Below are 19,616 nucleotides of genomic sequence, written 5' to 3' on the forward strand. Positions count from 1 at the left end.
TGTCCCCTGAAGTAAGCTGTCTCTCTCTTTCAGCATATTGTCTGGCATTGATGTTCCTGATGCCTTTTCACCCTTCCCCAAGGGAAGGTCAGATTTAATCTGGTGTGGAGTCTTGTCCCCATTGGCAGTTCTTCTGGAGCTACTGTAGTTGGATGAGGGATGTGTTGTAATCAAGTCGCAAATGAGACAATTTACTATCTCGCAAAGCTGTAGGCTGTTTGTTTAAGCTTGCCTTCAAAGGTTGGACTGCTCTTTCTGCCTGGACATTGGATGATGGTTGATATGCAGCTGTCCCTATGTGACAAATACTGTTTGACTTTAAGAAATTCTCAAGCTCTCTGCTGATAAACAATGACCCGTTATCTATGACCAATACTTCAGGGAGTCAGTGTATTGTTCTACCATCATCCCAGTGTTTGACAAATGAACATCCATGTTCAGCTATTTTGAGTGAGCGTCTGTAATGACTAAGAACATCGAGTCCATGAAAGGACTTGTTTGGTCAATGTGTAAGAGTCCAAGGTTCACTCGGCCGTTCCCACAGTTGATGGACGACAGCAGTGAGGGAGCTGCTGGTGGTAATTTTTGTTGTTGGCCCTCTGGCACTGTCCCACCGATACAGCTATGCACAATTCTGTCCACCAAACATCACTTATCAATATCTTTATTTTGGAAACCGCTCGATGACCCTGGTGGAGTTCAGCCAGTATATGATGTCGAACTTTGCTCGGGACAATCACACATGCTCCTCATAATAATACGTTGTTCTGTACTGTGATCTGGTTTCTCTGGGTTCTAAAAAGGTTTAAGTTCTGTTGCAATAGCCCTTTTATTTTCCCCATCACTAACAGCTCTTTTAGTTTTGCCTGAGACTGGATCTTTGTGTCCAAAGTCTCATATCGTCTGCTGTGGCTTGAAGTGTGTCAAGAAAATTTAGAACCATGACGGACTCTTCCAGTCGCAGTAACACTGATGGTGTTATTTGCAAGCAGGAGGTGGTTCAATGTTTCTGTGTTTGCTACTTGCCTTCCCAGACAGTGTTCCAAATTGTAATTGTACTCACTTAGTATTAGAGTCCACCACTGAATTCGGCCTGAAGCTGTGGGCAGCATTGCCTTGTCCTCTTCGAGTAGACCTAGCAGGGGTTTGTGGCCCATTATTATTATAAATTTATGTCCTGACTCCAAATATGACACCAAACGTTCCTGCTCCAACTGGGCATACTTATGCTCTGTATTAGCCAAAATTGCTAGGTGCTTGGGCTTTTGTTTCCATTGGACCACCTGTGAACTACCCTGATGTCAAATTGGGAACGCATTGCATGTCAATATCAGATCTTGCTTGGGATCATAATGTGCCAACACCTTAGTAGATGATAGCTGCTTCTTCACTTTCCTAAAGGTTATGGCTTGACTATGCCTCCATTTCCAAGGCCAACCCTTTATTTTAGAAAGAGTTGATGCAAAGGTGAAAGGATGGGGGCCCTGTTATGTAATTAACTTTCCGTAATAGTTCACCAGCCCAAGGAAAAACCTGAGCTCCAGAACTGATTTGGGAGCTGGGGTACATTTGATCGCCCTCACTTTATCTTTCAACGGGTGTAACCTGGTCTTGCTGACTCTGTAGCTCAAAGTCGGTGACTTGGGTTGCTTGGAACATACATTTTTCCCTTCTAAGGCATACACCCATCTGAGAGAAATGCCGATATACTATGTCCAAGTTTTTAAAGTGCTCCTTATTTGTTTACCCTGTTATTAGCATGCCATTTGGATAAATGGCGACCTCTGGTAGACCTTGTAAAATGTTCTCGATTGTCCGCTGAGAAATTGCACAGGCTGACGCTACCCCAAATCCTCCCCACACTTCCCACCTCAAAATCTTGTAAATTGGTAAGATACTCAGTAATTGTGATGAGTATTAAATGTCGCATAATTCTGGGAATCCTCATCTAACTGCAGTTGCAAGTATGTGTGTCCAGCTTCATGAAGGACAGCCCCCTTGCGAGCTTTGCATATAAATCCTCTATGCAAGGTTATGGGTATTTATCCAGCTGCAAAAAGTGGCTTACTATTTATTTAAAATCCCCACAAAGGCAAACCAACCCATCAGGCTTCACAATTGGTACGCATGGTGTTGCCCATTCTTCAGACTGGTCTGGATTGATGACACATTTGCTTTCCAGCCTTCTGATTTCTGGCTTTATTTCTGCATGTAAGGCAAATAGCATTGGGGGGGGGGGGGCATGCAGAATTGTGGAATTGTTTCCTGGTCAACATGCAAAGTGATCTTGGCTCCTTTGATAGTCATAGAGATGGACAGCATGGAAACAGACCTGTCGGTCCAACTTGTCCATATCGACTAGATATCCCAACCCAAACTAGTCCAACCTGTCAGCACCCGGCCCATATCCCTCCAAATCCATCCTGTTCAGATACCAATCCAGTTGCCTTTCAAATGTTGCACTTTTATTAGCCTCCCCCATTTCTTCTGACAGCTCATTCCACACATGCACCACCCTCTGCATGAAAAAGTTGCCCCATGGATCTCTGTTATCTTTCCCCTCTTACCCTAAATTTATGCCTCTAGTTTTGGACTCCCCTGCCACTCCAAGGAAAATACCTTATCTATTTACCCTATCCATGCCCCTCATGACTTTATAAACCTCTATAAGGTCACCAATGCTCCAGGGAAAACAGTATCTAGATCTTCCTGAAAATCTTCAGGGTATTTAATTAGGATTTCACTCAGGTAGCTGTTTTCTAATTGAAAAAGGTAGAGCCAATCCAGGTGAATCTTTCTCAACCAAATTCACCCCATTAAGCTTCGGTCTGAGCCTTTTATTACAATCAGTGGTAACTGAACCAGCTGCTTCTCATAAGAGACCACAACTGAAGTTGAACTCTTAATCTGTAAAGGTTGCCTGGTATAGGTTCTCAGTCTAGCTGAGGTCTTGTTTCAAACTTAAGGGATGGAGTCCAAGCGAATTTTGTTAAAGTGTGGTTCTGAAATCACTGAAATGGCTATGCCAGTATTGGTCTCCATTAGAACTGGATGATCATTTAACCAGATTTATTTTGATTGGTTCTGATTTGAATGTTGCTAAGCAACTTAACTATTCCAAAATGGATGTAGGTGGACTTTCCAGGATGTGCACTCCTGGATACCAGCCTAGGATTCCAGAAATGCTCACCTCAACTCAAAGACAACTGTTGCAAGTGTGTTTCTTCTAGATCATGCTTTTCTCTCGTGCCATTGATCTATCTCCACACAGGCTCGTATCGCCAAGTCACTCTTTATTTACATGTGGAGAGTCCTTGACACTGACCTAGCTCTCTGACCACATTCAGCTGTGAGTGTGAACAGAACTACTTGGACTTTTGTTTCGACCTCTCAGCAGAACTCCCTGTATGGGGCTATTAATCTGATCCAATCAGGGAATTCATTCTGAGAGATTCACCTGGCTGACTCATTACAATCACTGCACTTATATTCCTCCTGAGACTCTTGGGCTCATTCTCAGCATTGACCTTCCCAACTATTTTTGTACTATCTGTAAACTAGGCTGTTTGGCATTCACTTTCCCCATCAAAGTCAATATATTTTGTAAATAATTCATGAGAGGCATGATGGAGAAAGGCAACCGTGGATGGTAAAGGGGCAAACTTTAAAAAAATGTTGCTTTTAAAAATTCATTCATGGGATGCAAGTGTGGCTGGCTGAACCAGCATTTATTTCTCAATCCCATTTGCCCTTGAAAGAATGGTGGTGAACTGCCTCTTTAAAACTGTTTGTAGCCCATCAGAACTTTATCTTTAAATGTATAGATTTCTGATTGGGGTGGAAACCTTCATTTTACCACTGTTTTGCACATTAATGAACAGTTAAAACACTTTACTGTTGCAGTCACTTCTCATAAGCAACCATAGGAATCTCGAGTATAGGTTTAGATCATTTATTTAAGTGTATGCAGGGAAAGTTTATTCTTGGCTAGCTAGAAACGAAGTGTCCCTGTGTACACTTGTATAATGATTGGAAACCTGTGTTTGAGATTCCTGTAGTCAGTCGTAAGGAACCACAAATTTGCGCAACCTCATTGAAAAAGTGTCAATGTAATTAACCTCAAATTGATTTAAGGATGTAAGTTGGGTGCACAGGGATTGAGGATTTACTTTTGGAGATGATGGGATCTACAATACCTAGGACTAATAATATTTGTTTAAGACCTGATTATGTTTTAAAATGGTGCAAAATTATTGCAAAAAAGTGTGTGACTTTATTTTTCTTGTGTGCATTGTAGGATTTACATTGATTTTGTGATGTCATATTATTGTGTCTCCATAGATGTGCATCTGCATAGATATTATCACGCAATGTTTTAAATTGACGTCTTAATTTAAAATGTTGCTGTCCAGCTTATCTTGTAAAGAAGTTGTTAGATCTCATTTTCCAATGAGAGTCTGAGTCGCGGGATAATTTCAGGTTCTTTATTGCAGCTTTATTTTTGGTACAGCTTCATTTCTCCAGAGTATATGGCATACAAAAGCTTCAGAGAAAAAGTGAGGACTGCAGATGCTGGAGAATTAAAGTCAAAGTTTGGCGCTGGAAAAGTATAACAGGTCAGGCAGCATCTGAGGAGCAGGAGAGTCAATGTCTTGGGCATAAGCACTTCATCCAAAAGCTTCAGAATGTCTTAACTTAGTCAGTTTAAACTTAAAGTGCACATGGCCCACTTTGTTTGCTATTAGTCAGCAGCGCTGAGTTATTCCCTCTTAATTGGATCTCTGGTGCAGCATCTTGTATAGTTTAAGCTTGCCTCAGCAATTTACTTGACACTGTTTAACTGTTAATAGTCCTTAACCCAAAGGAAGTACTGTTGCACTGAGCAGTTTCAATGTATTTCCAATTAAACTAATCATATCACTAAACAACTTTGAGATGGATAGGATTATGGTCCACCCCCGGTTCTCCATGGTTTCATGATGTTACCAGACTCTCTTATCTACCTGTAATGATTTGGAGCTGCTTTTACTGCCTGAAACTAGTTTGGTTTGAATTTTTTCCTCCATTACTTTTAGTGTTTTTTTTGTATGTAAGTGGATATATAACTACTTTGGAATCTATATTTATGATTATGTGAAGAATTTTAACTAAATCCTACTATTATATTGTAACAGATTTAATTAAATACTTCAAGCGAGGTTCACTAATTAAGTGTCTTATCTATGTCTTATACATTAACAATTGCAGCTGTACATTGTATCTCAGTCTAGTCACCTTGAATCTACAGAGCTACTATTGTTCTGCTTGTAAAGACTATATTAAACAAATATTTTCCAGAGGTCTCTAACTAGTCTCAGTAATGTTCTACTGCTTTAGCCATGGGCAGCTGTTGGCCATTTTGTGCTGCTCAGTCATGTGCAGCCCTAATAGAAATGGAGTTGGATTTTTATGATTGCCTAGTCTATTATATAAAAATGACTGACTATTCTGCATTAAAGTACTGAAATCTTTTAGTACAGCTAATAAATTGTCCTTAATGTCCTCATAGATAACTGATACTTTATAAATGCCAAATATGATTGTGATCAACTTTCCTATCTTAACCTTTTTATTTGAACCAGTAATAGGTTTAACATACTTTAATAACTTTGTTTTATACTTTTGTTTAAACATGCAGGCCCCTGAGTACAGGTCTGGCTGCTCATGGCCCTTGTAACAGGTTCTGCTGCATCCACAAGGGTTCCAGCTCAGTAACTTTATTTTTGGTGGCCTGGGGCATCCTCCTGATGCAGGAATCAGGGCCCTGTGTACCCCCATGCCCACTCTATCTTGGGCGGTGGCATTGGAGGATGAGCCAGGACCCGTCTGTCAATGTCCAGCAATGGAGGAGATGTAGGACCCATGCAGTGTGACTGTCTCCAACTTGGAGGTGGTGGATGTAGGAGTGACAGTGCCGGTTATGGCAGAAAAGGAACACCTACCAGGACTCCAAGGACAATGTCAGACTGCGGTGACTGGAAGAATAGAGAGGGTGAAATGTACGGAGAGGGAAAGATGAACTTTTGAAGCTGCTTCAGTTTTAGTAATATCAATTTAATATATTCAGTATTTTACCATTTATACAATTTAGTCAGTAGTTTATTCTGAAATTAAGATGGCACCGAATCATGGCGACATTGTCTGCTTTTCACTGCACCTAGGTACAAGTGACAATATTAAAATCTAAATTCAAATCGAAATTTTCATTGTTAACAAAAACTGATAATATTTTGATCTTCATTTGGATGTTACAGTAGCAAATACTGTGGATGTTGGAAATCCAAAATAAAAACAGAAAATTCTGAAAACACTCATCAGGTCAAGCAGCATCCATGGAGAGAAAAATAACGTCAACTTTTCAGGTCAGTGATTTTCATTAGAGCTACAGCAGATCAGAAGCTGGCTTTAACAGCTTTGTGGGAGTTCTGATGAAAGGTCACAGACCTAAAATGTTAACTGTTTTCCTCTCCACAGATATCACTTAACTTTGGTGGTAGTCCTTATAGTCCAGGATGACAACCCATGTTGGAAAATAAACCGCCCTTAAATGTTATCAGCTCACACATCAAGGCCTGTAAGAGAGATGCGTGTTTACTTGTGCATTTATAAATCTAAGTGATGCAGCTGGGGTCAACAAACGGCTTCTGGCATTTCTGTTTCTTCTTGAGAAGCCAGTTTTTATACTAGCTAGTGCAGCTATTTGTTCCGAATTGTAATCATCATCTGTGACGTTCTTTTACATTATTAATTTTGACATAACATCTGAGATTGTGTTTGAGTGTGCCTTTGTATTTCTTCTAACAACCTGTCTTCCACTTCCCTTTCCAGCTCAATGACTGGAACTGTTACTATGGCATTCTGGAGGATTGCATGTACCATCTGACAATGCTCCTCCTCCCCATCTTATGCCTTGACCAGTATAGTGTACTATTTTCAATGCTATTTCAATAGCTTTATCAGCTGTGCCTATTGCTTTTAATCCATTTTCTCTTAGGTTTATCACACTTACCTGGCTCAACTAACCAGTGTGACATTAAAGGATGCCATGAACACCAGAATCATGACCAATGTTGACTTTGAAATAGACCAGCAGCTTTGTTTTCTTAAAGCTGAACTTCCATTTCAAGCCTTAGTCTAAGAGCAAACCCAGAAGCAACCTTTCAAAGAAATATTGAGTCTGCAACTTGCATATTTCGTATAAACTAGGAGCAGGAGTAGGCTATTTCGCTGTTGAAGCCTGCTCTGCCATTTGGTATGACCATAGCTGATTGTCTATCTCAATGCCATATTCCCACTTTCTCCCCATACCCTTGATGTCTTTGAAATCTGTATTTATCTCTTTCTTGAATATACTTAGTGTCATGGCTTTCACAGCCTGCTGTAGTAGAGAATCCTATAGATTCACTACTTTGGGTAAAGAAATCTTTCCTCATCTCAGATACTAAATGGCCTATCCAAATCTTAAAACTCTGACTCCTGGTTTTAGATTTCCCGGCCCAGGAAACATCCTCCTAAAGATAGTCTTCGCAGCCCTCATCTTGCAGAGATTTGAATCAAGTAATTACAGACCAGACTGGAATGCCCTCATCTCTTTTCTGATTCCACTGCAGAAGGATTTGGAGAACACATTGAAGTTGGAGTATTGGATATTTCTAACGAGGTAATTGGATTCACCAAGAAGAGGGGCTGGTCTAATGAAAATGACAAAGAAATCCAAGCTCTGCTCATCATGCTCATGGGAATCAACCAGCCAAACAAGAGAAAAAGACAGGATGCAGACACCATTGCCTATGCAACATCCTTCAATACAAACTGAGAACAATCCAAAATGAGTGGATTCCTCTTGTTGATTCTGAGTTCATAAGCTTCTAAGAAGCATTAAAAATTGTCTATGGATCAGCATATCAAACCAAAAACCTTCTGAGAAGTGCTGATAGCAAGACACTAGATGTTAAGGAGGCAGTCCTGGATTGCTGGTCAATGCACTCTTTGAAACATCCTTTCGTGCTACCTACACTGTATGTGATACTGCCATCAAGTGTTCCAACAACAGCCTGTCAAAAAAAGAAATAGATGAGTGCCCAGTTGAGGGGGAAACTGTGACAGCTGTCAACCAGAGAACAGCAACAAAATCTGTGGAATTGATATATCATGGAAACATGGTGGCCCACCTTTCATACAAAAATCTCCTTGAGGTTTTCATGAACTGTTGGGAACCAAGCCAAATTCTACAGGACCTTTCTGATATTGTTATCATAACCTTTTATATTGAAAAATATGATGCTGGAAAAGCACAGCAGGCCAGGCAGCATCCGAGGAGCAGGAGAATCGACGTTTCGGGCATAAGCCCTTGCTCATCCCTGAAGAAGGGCTTATGCCCGTGACATCGATTCTCCTGCTCCTTGGATGCTGCCTGGCCTGCTGTGTTTTTCCAGCGTCACATTTTTCAACTCTGGTCACCAGCATCTGCAGTCCTCACTTCCTCCATCATAAGCTTATACACAAACAAAGGAGAAAATTTTAATTGCTCCATCTTTAGTGAGATCACTATTTGTATTTCTGGGAAGACTTTTGCCATATTAACTCCGAACAGGCTTGTAGTTGCCATTTGATGTTCAGCCGAGATTGACTTTGAAAACTCCTTGGAAAAGCTTGGATGCCCACTGAGGTTCCTGAACATGAAAGAAGCAGTTTCATGAAAATTAGTCTGGACAAGATGAACACAACAGTGACCTTTTTGAATCCCTTCCAAATTTGTAACAGCATGAAATGGGGATGTGTGGTAATCCTGTCTTTATTCACCATCCTATTCTGTATGATATAGCTGCATGCAACAGGCGACCTTAAGAAGGGAGACTGTGTGCATTTGAACTGATGGAGGTCATTTCAGTTTAGGGCACCTTCAGGTAGACGTATGAAAATCTCAACCATGAACTTTTCCTCACTGCTGACTATGATCTCCTGGACCCCAATCAGTCAGATCTATAAGGTCCAACAGCTCATTTTCTAAAGCTGCACAATTCTTCAGACTAAGGAATCATTTTAAAGAATCAAACTACATCCCAAGAACGCCATCAAGCATTATTATCAAGGGAAGCATGTCAACCAATTTATGTATATGAGGAGTGCTACCATAAGCAAGGAAGTGTACGATAAGCTTTCTAAAGCAAACAGCTCATTTGATAAAATCTACAATGAATGTGGAGCAACCACAACTCAAAGGCAAACTGTATAAAACCATAATCCTCACCAATTTTGTATTGGTGCTGAGTCATGGGAGCTGTGTGCTGACATGTTCACCTTCAATAATGCTTCCTCTAGCACTGCTGATGCAACATCCTCAAGGTCTACTGGCAGCATCACATCATATACATTTGAAGTTCTGAGAATAGTTGGCATCACCAGCATTGAGTCCTGTTCCTGTAAAGCTAATTGTGTTGGGTTAGTCATGTTGCCCAAATGGGTCACCTGCCTAAAATGGTGTTGTACAGAGAGCTGACTACTGTAGTTTGTATTGTATTATATGTACTGAAGTTTAGCAAAGACGTTTAAGAGAAATACTAATTTTCATTATGGAGCATGACTGAACGAAGCACTTCACTATATAATACGTTGTGGACGTGCCGGTGTTGGACTGGGGTGGACAAAGTCAAAAATCACATGACATTGGATTATAATCCAACCGGTTGATTTGAAACCACAAGCTTTCGGAGCCTTACTCCTCCTTCAGGTAGCTAGAAGGAGCGAAGTTCCAAAAGCTTGTGGTTTCAAATAGACTTGTTGGATTATAATCCAATGTCATGTGATTTTTGACTTTACAAAATATGAGATACCTTTTAAAAGCATGAAGAATAAATTCCTTCCCAAATGGAATTCACTCAGTCTGAAGATCTATGACCCTCAGTGGTTCATATGAGTGACTTGGGGAAAAAAAGGCCTTGTGCTAAGACTAGACAATGACAATCCAAAAGGAACTTTACAAACCACAATTCCAGTGGGTCAGTCAAAGAAGAGATTAAAATCTTAAGTGAAAAAGGATCTGGAAACTAAAAATGAAATGAAGATTCTGTGAATGATTATTTCTTCCAAACAGTCAAAAGGGCATTCATTTGAAACATGCCTTTTTCACCAGAGATTTCTCAAATAAAATAAATTGCTTAAATCTAGTAAGATATAAGTTGTGAAGGGAATTAAAAGGCCTTAAACAAGTTAGGCTATTAGTTTAGATGGTTAACCAGAGGGTGAAGAGACACGAGCAAGTAAATGTGTGAGACACTGATGTTGAGTGTGGGAGGTTGTCAACTGATATTGATGTGGACCATTAGATTGCCAAAAGGGTCATGTGAAATATTCAATATATTTGATGACAGTAGATCCTTAGTCTCCCATTCTGCATAAATTAATGAATTTGGTTATCAGAAATAAAACTTGCAATATCGTTTGTGGAATGATACAACCAAACATCGAAAACAGCTGATTTTGTGGTGGTGAAAGCATTCCGAAGTGTGTGATAGCATTTTTGGATAGAAGAAAAATAATAAATCCTTACAACGTAGTCATAATGGTACCAATAGTCTCCAATGCCTGTTTAGTAGAGCTTTTTGATTAATCTCTGTCCCTTGCTGTTATGGTAGACCTCTGCTTTTCTTTTTGTCACTGAAGTGGTCAGTAATGATTTGAAAGGAAAAAGTCCGAGCTGATGAACTTTCTTGATTTTCTTCAGCTAAATGAACACCCAAGTGCACTGTGGGAAGTGTGTGAGGTGGTGTACTCTGACTTTTAAAAGGCATCTGATAAGTTCCACAGAAAAGGTAAAAATAGAAATGGATAATTTTCTGGATGAAAAGTAGGAAAAAGACAAAGACTTAAAATACCTACATTTAGAAACTCATGTCATCAAATTTGTGAAATACGTCAAATGAAGAGGGACAGTGGAAACGACGGAACCAGTAAAGAGATTGTAAATTGGTTAGTGCAAGAAATAAAATTGGCAAAATTGTTAACTTTTTAATATAGAGGAGTGCAAATATAAGTATAGGAAGGAAAAATAGATGACACGTTTGCAACATGAAGTGTGAACAAAACTTTTGATCAAGCTGGTGCAGATTTAGGGACATTAGCAGATTCAGTGCTAAATGTGTCCAATCAATGCAGTTGCAAGCAAGCAAAAATTGAACATAGCTTGGTTTTAGTCAGGAAATTGTAATTACACTGTAATTGCTTTAGCTGGCCCCATTTTAAAAACTGATTCAGAAGTGATATAATCAAAACATCAGACATTTAAGCACATGAAAAACTGGAGGAATTGGGTCTTTCAACATGGGGGGAGAAAAGGTCAAGTGAGAACTAAACTCTGATATATACAAATTATTCATAGTGTAGAAAATATTAGAATTGAGAATAATGTTAAATTAATTGATAGAAATTGATAGCATATTAAATTTAATAGAACTAGGGAACACAATCAAATTTGTAAAAGTATATTCAGAAATGTCAGGAACTACTTTTTAAAATACAGATCATTTGGAATAGACCACCAGACAGAATTATGGAGGCAAACCGCCTGGAATGATCAAAAATAATTAAATGTTGAAAAAGTTAGTATTGCATGAATTGGAACAAATGGCAATAAACTTGAATGTCTGGGAATATATTGACTACTTGTTGTCATTGTTGAAGTGTAACAAGGGTTGTTGGTAAAAGAGCCAGAAAGAGGAGGGAAGTGTTATCTGTTATTTGTTTGCACTTTGGTTTTCGCAAACATCATCTATAATACCTGGTTCTTGGTGAAATAGCCTGTTTTTGGAATTTGCTTGTTGTAGAAATCTACAATGAAGTCGACATTGTAGAATATATTTTGAAAGATCTGCATCTGAGCAGAAGTCAAACCTTGGAATTATCTTTAGTATTCTGCTAGACATAGAGAAGGTCTTCTATTGCACATATACCATAGTTTAGTGACCTAACAGTGGCATTCTTGTGCCCTCTTCCCACAGAACAGTAGCATTACATGCATTGTTTTCATGGTATCGACATGATGCTTTTTTTAAAAATGGAAAATATGCTTGTGATTGAAAATTTCATTTTATAGGGTACTGACTAATGCAATTGCTTTAAAAACTGCGTTGCTTTAAGACCTTGATATGCTGATAAACTAAGAGCCAAAATATTTTGCTTCTGTAGGACTGTACAGAACTATGCTCAAGGGATGCATAGTTGTTGCACATAAACCTGTTGAATTTTCAAGTAAATTTAATCCACGTGATTCAAGTGAAAATGCCAGAAATCATGAAAGGCACTTTCACCAAATGAAATTGACAGGTGTTTATCACAAAAACATAATGCCACGTTTTCCCTGCATTTCAGTAAGTTTCTGTTTCAATAATGATAAACCATCAAATAAAATCTAATACATCACCACTATTGTTATAACTTTCTGAATTTATTCTGCTACATTGTGTAAGAATCAACATTTCAGATGGGGCATACTTGCTGCTCCATTCATGGAATGCTTTCTGGGCAATGGTTTCAAGTGTTGATTATTTTCCCTTACAGCTTCTGACTCAATTTTGACCAATTACAAAAAAATGGTTTTTGAATTCGCTTGTTATACATGGATATAAATTACAACAAAATTGAAAATGAACACTGGAATTTTGATAAAATTGTGTCTATTAACTCAGAATTCGAGACATCACAATTTTATTACCCTTTTGCATTAGTGCACAATCAATATTTATTTGGCTACTGTTAAACTTTTTTTAAAAAAAGTAAGATGTCTTTGTTTTCTCATACGGAAACATTATTAAAAGATTGTGACTGAGGTGACGAGAGCATGGTTGTGCCGATAATTTTAAGTTGAAAACTTTATGTATTGAAAATTGATAATGCAATGTAACAATTTGTTTATATTGCAGGTTAGCACTGTATGTATATGAATATCTACTCCATGTAGGAGCACAAAAATCAGCACAAACATTTTTATCAGAGGTGAGCATTCTTTCAAGCCTCGTTTTACTTTTAGTTGTGTTTAAGAATTTTCAGCCCTTATGAACTTGTAGGTTCTATCTTGTGTAATAAATTATTAGAATATACCTGAAATGGAACTTCTTTTTTGAATACATATTTGCTATGCCTGTTATTCATAGAAGTTAAAATAAGTTGGAATGATTTTGAAACCTTGTCAGCTTAGATAAAAAATTTGAAGGACTTCTTCTGATCTTTTATTTGCAATGATGGAACTAAGTTTTGTTTAACTTCTCTCCAAATCAATGCAGAAGCCTCACAATGTGCTAGACTTGCAAGCTGGCAAAAAAGGTGACATCTCAGCTTAGGCAATATATTAAAGGTATGAGGTTAGGGTCCATCTGTATCCTGCGTCATGGTGGCATAGTGGTTAGCACTGCTGCCTCACAGCGCCAGAGACCTAGGTTCAGTTCCCGCCTCCGGCAACTGACTGTGTGTGGAGTTTGCACGTTCTCCCCGTGTCTGTGTGGGTTTCCTCTGGGTGCTCCGGTTTCCGCCCACAGTCCAAAAATGTGGTGAATTGGCCGAGCTAAATTGCCCGTAGTGTTAGCTGAAGGGGTAAATGTAGGAGAATAGGGTCTGGGTGGGTTGCGCTTCGGTGGGTTGGCGTGGACTTGTTGGGCCGAAGGGCCTGTTTCCACATGTATCTAATCTAATCTAATCTAATCTTGAGTTAGACTGGTTCTATTTCCAGTGTAGGAATTTATAAAATGTTATATGGATTGACTGTCTACAGGTTGTGTGATTTTTGAGCGAAAATTAGAATACCTGTAAATACGTATTGCCCCCACAGACGTACGTGTGTGTGTTTGAGTGAGTGAGTGAGAGAGAGAATGTGTACATGTGAATAGTGTGTGTGTGTGCACGCGCGCATGGGTGAGTGTCGGGGGTGTGTACGTGTGAGAGTGAGAAAGAGAGAGGAGGAGAATGTGAGTGTATAGTGTAGTGGGGTCAACTGTAGTGTGTCATAAACCCAAGGTCCCGGTTAAGGGCACCCTCCTGAGTACCAGACTTGGTTATCAGCCTCTGCTCGGCCACTCTGCATTGTTGCATATCCTGAAGTCTGTCTTGGAGGGTGGTCACCTGAAGATCCAAGGCCGAATGTCCCTGACTGGAAGGTAACATCACTGTCTGGTGATTGTTGCGTAGTGTCCATTCATCCATTGTCGTAGTGTCTGCTTGGTCTTGCCAATGTATTATACTCCAGGGAATCTTTGCCTGCAGCGTTTGAGATAGTTAACATTGTCCAAGTCACATGTGTAAATGCCGTGTACATGGTGGGTGGTGTCCTAACATAAAATGGTGGTATCCATGTCAACACTGACACATCTCTTACAGTGGTTGCCATTATAGGGTTGTACTGTGGTTGATGTTGTCTTGAAGGCTGGGCAGTTTGCTGCGAGCAATGGTCTATTTAAGATTTGGCAATTGTTTAAAGGCAAGAAGTGGAGGTGTGGAGAAGGTCTTGGCGAGGTGCTCATACTCATCGATAACACGTTTCAGGCTGCGAAGAAGATGGCACAGTTTCTCCACTCCCTGAAGTACTGGACAATGAAGAGTATCCAGTTGGTTGAATCCAGTGTCTGTCGTCTGAGGAGGTCATTACAGTATCTCGCTGTGGCACGTCAGAACTGGCAGTCGATCAGTTGAGCATTGTATCCTGTTCTTAGGAGGGCTTCCTTCAGCACCTTCAGGTGTCCATCGCATTCCTCCTCATCTGAACAGGGCTTGTCCATAGGAGATGGCTGTTTTAATATGTTTAGGATGAAAGCTAGAAAAGTGCAGCATTGTGAGGTTATCTGTGGGTTTGCAGTAGAGTGAGGCATCTCAGTACATTCAGGGGATCATTTGCCCTCTAATCTTCAGGTGACCATCCTCCAAGGCAGACTTTGGGATATGCAGCAACGCGGAGTGGCCGAGCAGAGGTTGATAGCCAAGTTTGGTACCTATGTGGATGGCCTCAACTGGGACCTTGGGTTCATGTCACACTATAGGTGACTTCACAAAACACACACACACACCTCACAGGCTTGTACTCCATCACACACTCAACAAGCATGCACAGATGCAAACACACACACACTCACACTCACACTCTCTTTCTTACGTGTACACACACAAAAGTCTATGGGAGTGAATTTGCATTTGCAGAGTTATATTTGCAGATACATTCTGCTTTTGCTCAATAAACACACAACCTGCAGACAATCAATCCATATAACATTTTATAAATTTCTACTTCGGAAACAGAATCAGTCTGACTCAAGATTAGGATACAGACAGACTCTAACCTCATACTTTTAATACTCTGTGAGCTGAGGTGTCACTTATTTTTATAAAACCTTAAATTACCTCGAGAATGTGACTTAAAAGTAGTTCTGAGATTTACATATTAATGAACCGAAACCTGCAATCCATTCTAAAAGATGACAAACTTAATAGCAATCTAGATTTGTTCAATATATCGTTTTAATTGCATGACACTGATCTTTTGCTATGAATACTGTGTCTTGTGATCCTGCCCCACTAGTTACCTGACTTAAGGAGCAGTGCTCTGAAAGCTAGTACATTCAAATAAACCTGTTGGACCATAACCTGGTGTTGTGTGATTTTTTTTTAAAACTTTGTCCACCCCAGTCAACACTGGCATCCCAGTATTATATGGAAGAAAGACTATGAATTTCTAACAAATCTGGATGCACCTCTAACATTTTGATGTGGTAGAAGATCACATTTTTAGAGTACAGGATGGTTTTGTGTATTTTTGACATTATTGTTAATTGTTCTTCTGAACCTTTAGATGAATTTCTCTAATTTTGGCATTCCCAGTTTTAATGTCTTAATCATTTGGCTCTACCTTCAGTTCCCAGGGCCCAAGCTCTGGAATACTTTCCCCATATATCTCTTCCTCGCTACCTTGCTTTCATCCTCCAGGTTAAAAATCTCACAACACCAGGTTATAGTCCAACAAGTTTAATTGGAAGCATAGTAGCTTTCAGAGTGTCACTTCTTCATCAGGTGATTGTGTAGCCACAACCACCTGATGAAGGAGCAGCGCTCCAAAAGCTAGTGTGCTTTCAATTAAACCTGTTTGACTATAACCTGGTGTTGTGTGATTTTTAACTTTGTACACCCCAGTCCAACACTGACATCTCTCAATCATACATCCTCAAGGCACTCCTTAAACCTATCCTTTTGAGTAACCTTTTGATTATCCGACTTAATATCTCCTAACGTGGCTCAATGACTATTTTGTAATGCTCCTGTGAAGTGCATTGGGATGTTTCATTATGTTACATCTTTGCTTTAAAAATGAGTTTTTGTTGCCAATTATAGTGCACGTGTTGGTGAAATGGTATGATTTAAATTTGTTTTTTAGATACGATGGGAGAAAAACATTACTTTAGGGGAACCACCAGGATTCTTGCATTCGTGGTGGTGGTAAGTTAATTTTAAAATAATAAATATATTTAATTTGTTCCCTCTAATATTTTGAAATGAAATATCCAGCTGTATTTTAATATATTTAGTTTTTTTAACATCAGTTTTGTACACTGAATATATACAGCACTGTTAAAAATGCCCAAAATTAAAACAAAGCATTGGACATACTGCCAGCCTTGTTCTGTATCAGTGGGGAGACAAAGAGTTAACATTTATTCTAATGAAGATGACTCTTATTTCATTTGAAATGTTAACTTTGTTACTCACTCCATAAATATTGCCAGACTTGCCGAGTATTTCCAGTACCTGCTTTTTTTTCAGATTTTCAACATCCGGCGTCTTTGGCCTTTATGGTTAAAAATGTCAACCAATTTTCATGATTTAAATAGATGATACAGTTGTCGGACTCGATTTTGATATGCTGACTTTTGATATAACTTTTGTTTGCATTACCAACTGAGTTGCTCAAATATGTTGGCAACACAACCAGTTTTGATAATGGTGCATATCAGGCATATGTGTACCGTGTATGGAGAATGGGATTGAGTAACATACCAGCTATTATCAAATGGCAGAACAGTCTTGATGGGTCAAAAGGCTTGATTCTGCTCCTATGGCTTATGGTCTTAATAACAGCAGCCTGAATATAGAACTTCTTCAGTTGGAACTTTTGGACTCTTATTTTTGATGTTCAAATGCATAATTCAATTGATTCATGCATGTTTTTGTTTTTTTTTTGTTGAAGGTTTTAGATTGTTTATTTTAAAAGTCCAAATCCAATTTTAGCTTCAATAACTATTACTGTATTGATGAAGACAGACAGTAGGATATGAAACTGAAATGACAAAATCACGAGATGATTAAAATCTGATCCTTTCATCTTTTGGATCTGGGTCAGGATCTAGCCAAATTGATGGAATGAAAGACATCTCATTGTGTGTTGGCATCACCAATTCTAAATGAAATAAACGTGACCAATTACTGTTTTGATGTGGCTTGCATTGGTCATAATTACAGCACAAGGAAGGAAATGGTAAATTGTAGCTGTAGAAATTATATGGTCTCTAAACTAATGTATGTTGAAATAGAAAGATGTGTTCTATCTAATACCTGGCTTTAGACTGTCTACTGCACACAATGGATGACAGAAATGTGAAATATTATGTTCTCCATCACTGTCATGTCTCTCTTCAGTCCAACAACATGCTGAAAATGTAAGTTTTAATAGAAATGCCTGCACCATTATTTGAAGAGCATTTGACTCTCATTATCATATTCAGCCAAAATTATTGGTGAAAATAACATCACTTGGTTATAATAATAGTTAACAACTTTAAAAGTATACAAGGGAGAAGTTTATTTTTTTTGTGAAAATTTTAAAAAATGTACTCATTCAGCTGCAGGAAATGGACTACTTACTTCCTAAATAAACCATATAAATGATTAGGTTTATTTCCGCCTCCTCTTTCATCAGAATAATCAGGATTCTGATTTATTCAACTCAAGGAGGGATTGGATTTAATCAATCATGGCTGGAAGTCACTAAATTTGATTGTCTGGTTGAAACTGATTGTGTGCACGTAGTGTGAAGTATATTTTACAAGGCAACATAGGTAGATTCTTTTCCAACCCTGCCTGCCTCTATACCATTTTGTTTTCCTAACCCATAAAGCTGATGTTTATGTGTATTCCTTGGCAAATACGAAAGAAAACTTCAAAATAGAATGGGGGTGGTAGTAAGGAGTAATTATTTCACATATTGAATTAACTTCTTGAATAAATTCCAAGGTCACAAAATAAAGAACTGCAGATGTTGGGAATTTAAACAAAAACAGAATACGCTAAAGAAACGCAGATCTGGTAGCATCAGTAGAGGAAAGAAGAGTTATCCTTTCGAGCCCAGTGACCCTGCATCAGATGACAAAGAATTACTGGGCTTGAAGCATGAACTCTGTTTTTCTCTACAGATGCTGCCAGACCTGCTGCATTTCTCCAGCCCTCTGTTTTTGGACCAAGAACATAAAATTGGACTGGACCTGAAAAAACAGGCTTCTGGTATATAATGCATTATAAAACCAGTAACTCTATGTTGCCTGTTGATTTTCAAGGTAACCACCAGCACTCGCTGTGTTCTGAAATGGCTGCATGACACAGCAGTGGGCTGACATTTATGAAAAATAGCATCCCTACCATGTGGAAGCAGGCCATTTGGCCTGTCGAGTCCACACCAACATTCTGAACAGCATCCCATCCCCATCCCTATAACCCTGCATTTACCCAAGCTGATTCACCTAGCCTGCATATCACTGGACACTATGGGCAATTTAACATGGCCAATTTGCTAACCTGGACTGAGACAAAATCAGAGCACCGGGAGGAAGCCCATGCATACATGTGGAGAATGTGCAAACTCCACACAGTCGAACCCAGCTTCCTGGCACTGAGGCAGTAATGCTGAGCCACTGTGGGGGATACTGGCATCACTTAAGCCCGGAACTAATTGAAGTTAGCTTGCACCTCCTTAGAGCAGAAGTACCTTCTGGCTGGAGTAGACAGTTGCTACAACTGCTTGCAAAAGATAGTATGGACAAGAAAGGCAGTGAATTGTGGCAAAACAGAACATAAACTGGTCTCCAAGTTCTCTGATACTGTGCAGGAAAGAAAGCAAATTATCCCACAAAGGCAGTGGGAACTATGGTGATCAGTGTCGGGTTTAGCCGAGGAACTGGATGTAGTAATCCAACAAGTAGTCAGTTGCTACATATGAGTAGTCAAGGTTAGTGGATCCATCTTCAATCACATCCCACCAGCTACATCACTCACTCCACACAATGTTCAATACACCTCATGTCTGACTTGTCAACAATCTTTACTATGATATGTACATAATACCCGTAGTATTTGCATTTTTCCAGTGGCACGTATACCATGGGAAATCCTGCAATTTTTGTAAAGCTTAATTCACTTGCTTTCCTCTGTTAATAGAGAATGAAATAAATTTGGGTGCCTTGGAATATAGAATGCCTTTAGCCTCCCTTTCTGTAACAGTTCAGGCAGATTGGGAAGATGATTGAAGTGCTACCACTGCTTCTGTCTGGAAACTGCAG

The 19,616-nt window shown here is 39.2% G+C and overlaps 1 protein-coding gene across 1 annotated transcript in view; it reads left to right on the forward strand.

The window, feature by feature from the left end:
* Nucleotides 1–19,616, forward strand: part of LOC132823016 (single-stranded DNA-binding protein 2) — a 374,063-nt gene that overhangs the window by 71,807 nt on the left and 282,640 nt on the right. Inside the window, exons 2-3 of the mRNA XM_060836550.1 lie at nucleotides 12,957–13,029; nucleotides 16,445–16,506. Of these exons, the coding sequence (XP_060692533.1) occupies nucleotides 12,957–13,029; nucleotides 16,445–16,506 (135 nt within the window). The remainder of the gene's footprint in view (nucleotides 1–12,956; nucleotides 13,030–16,444; nucleotides 16,507–19,616) is intronic.

This window comes from Hemiscyllium ocellatum, chromosome 2 (genome assembly GCF_020745735.1).
Source record: "Hemiscyllium ocellatum isolate sHemOce1 chromosome 2, sHemOce1.pat.X.cur, whole genome shotgun sequence".
NCBI lineage: Eukaryota > Metazoa > Chordata > Chondrichthyes > Orectolobiformes > Hemiscylliidae > Hemiscyllium > Hemiscyllium ocellatum.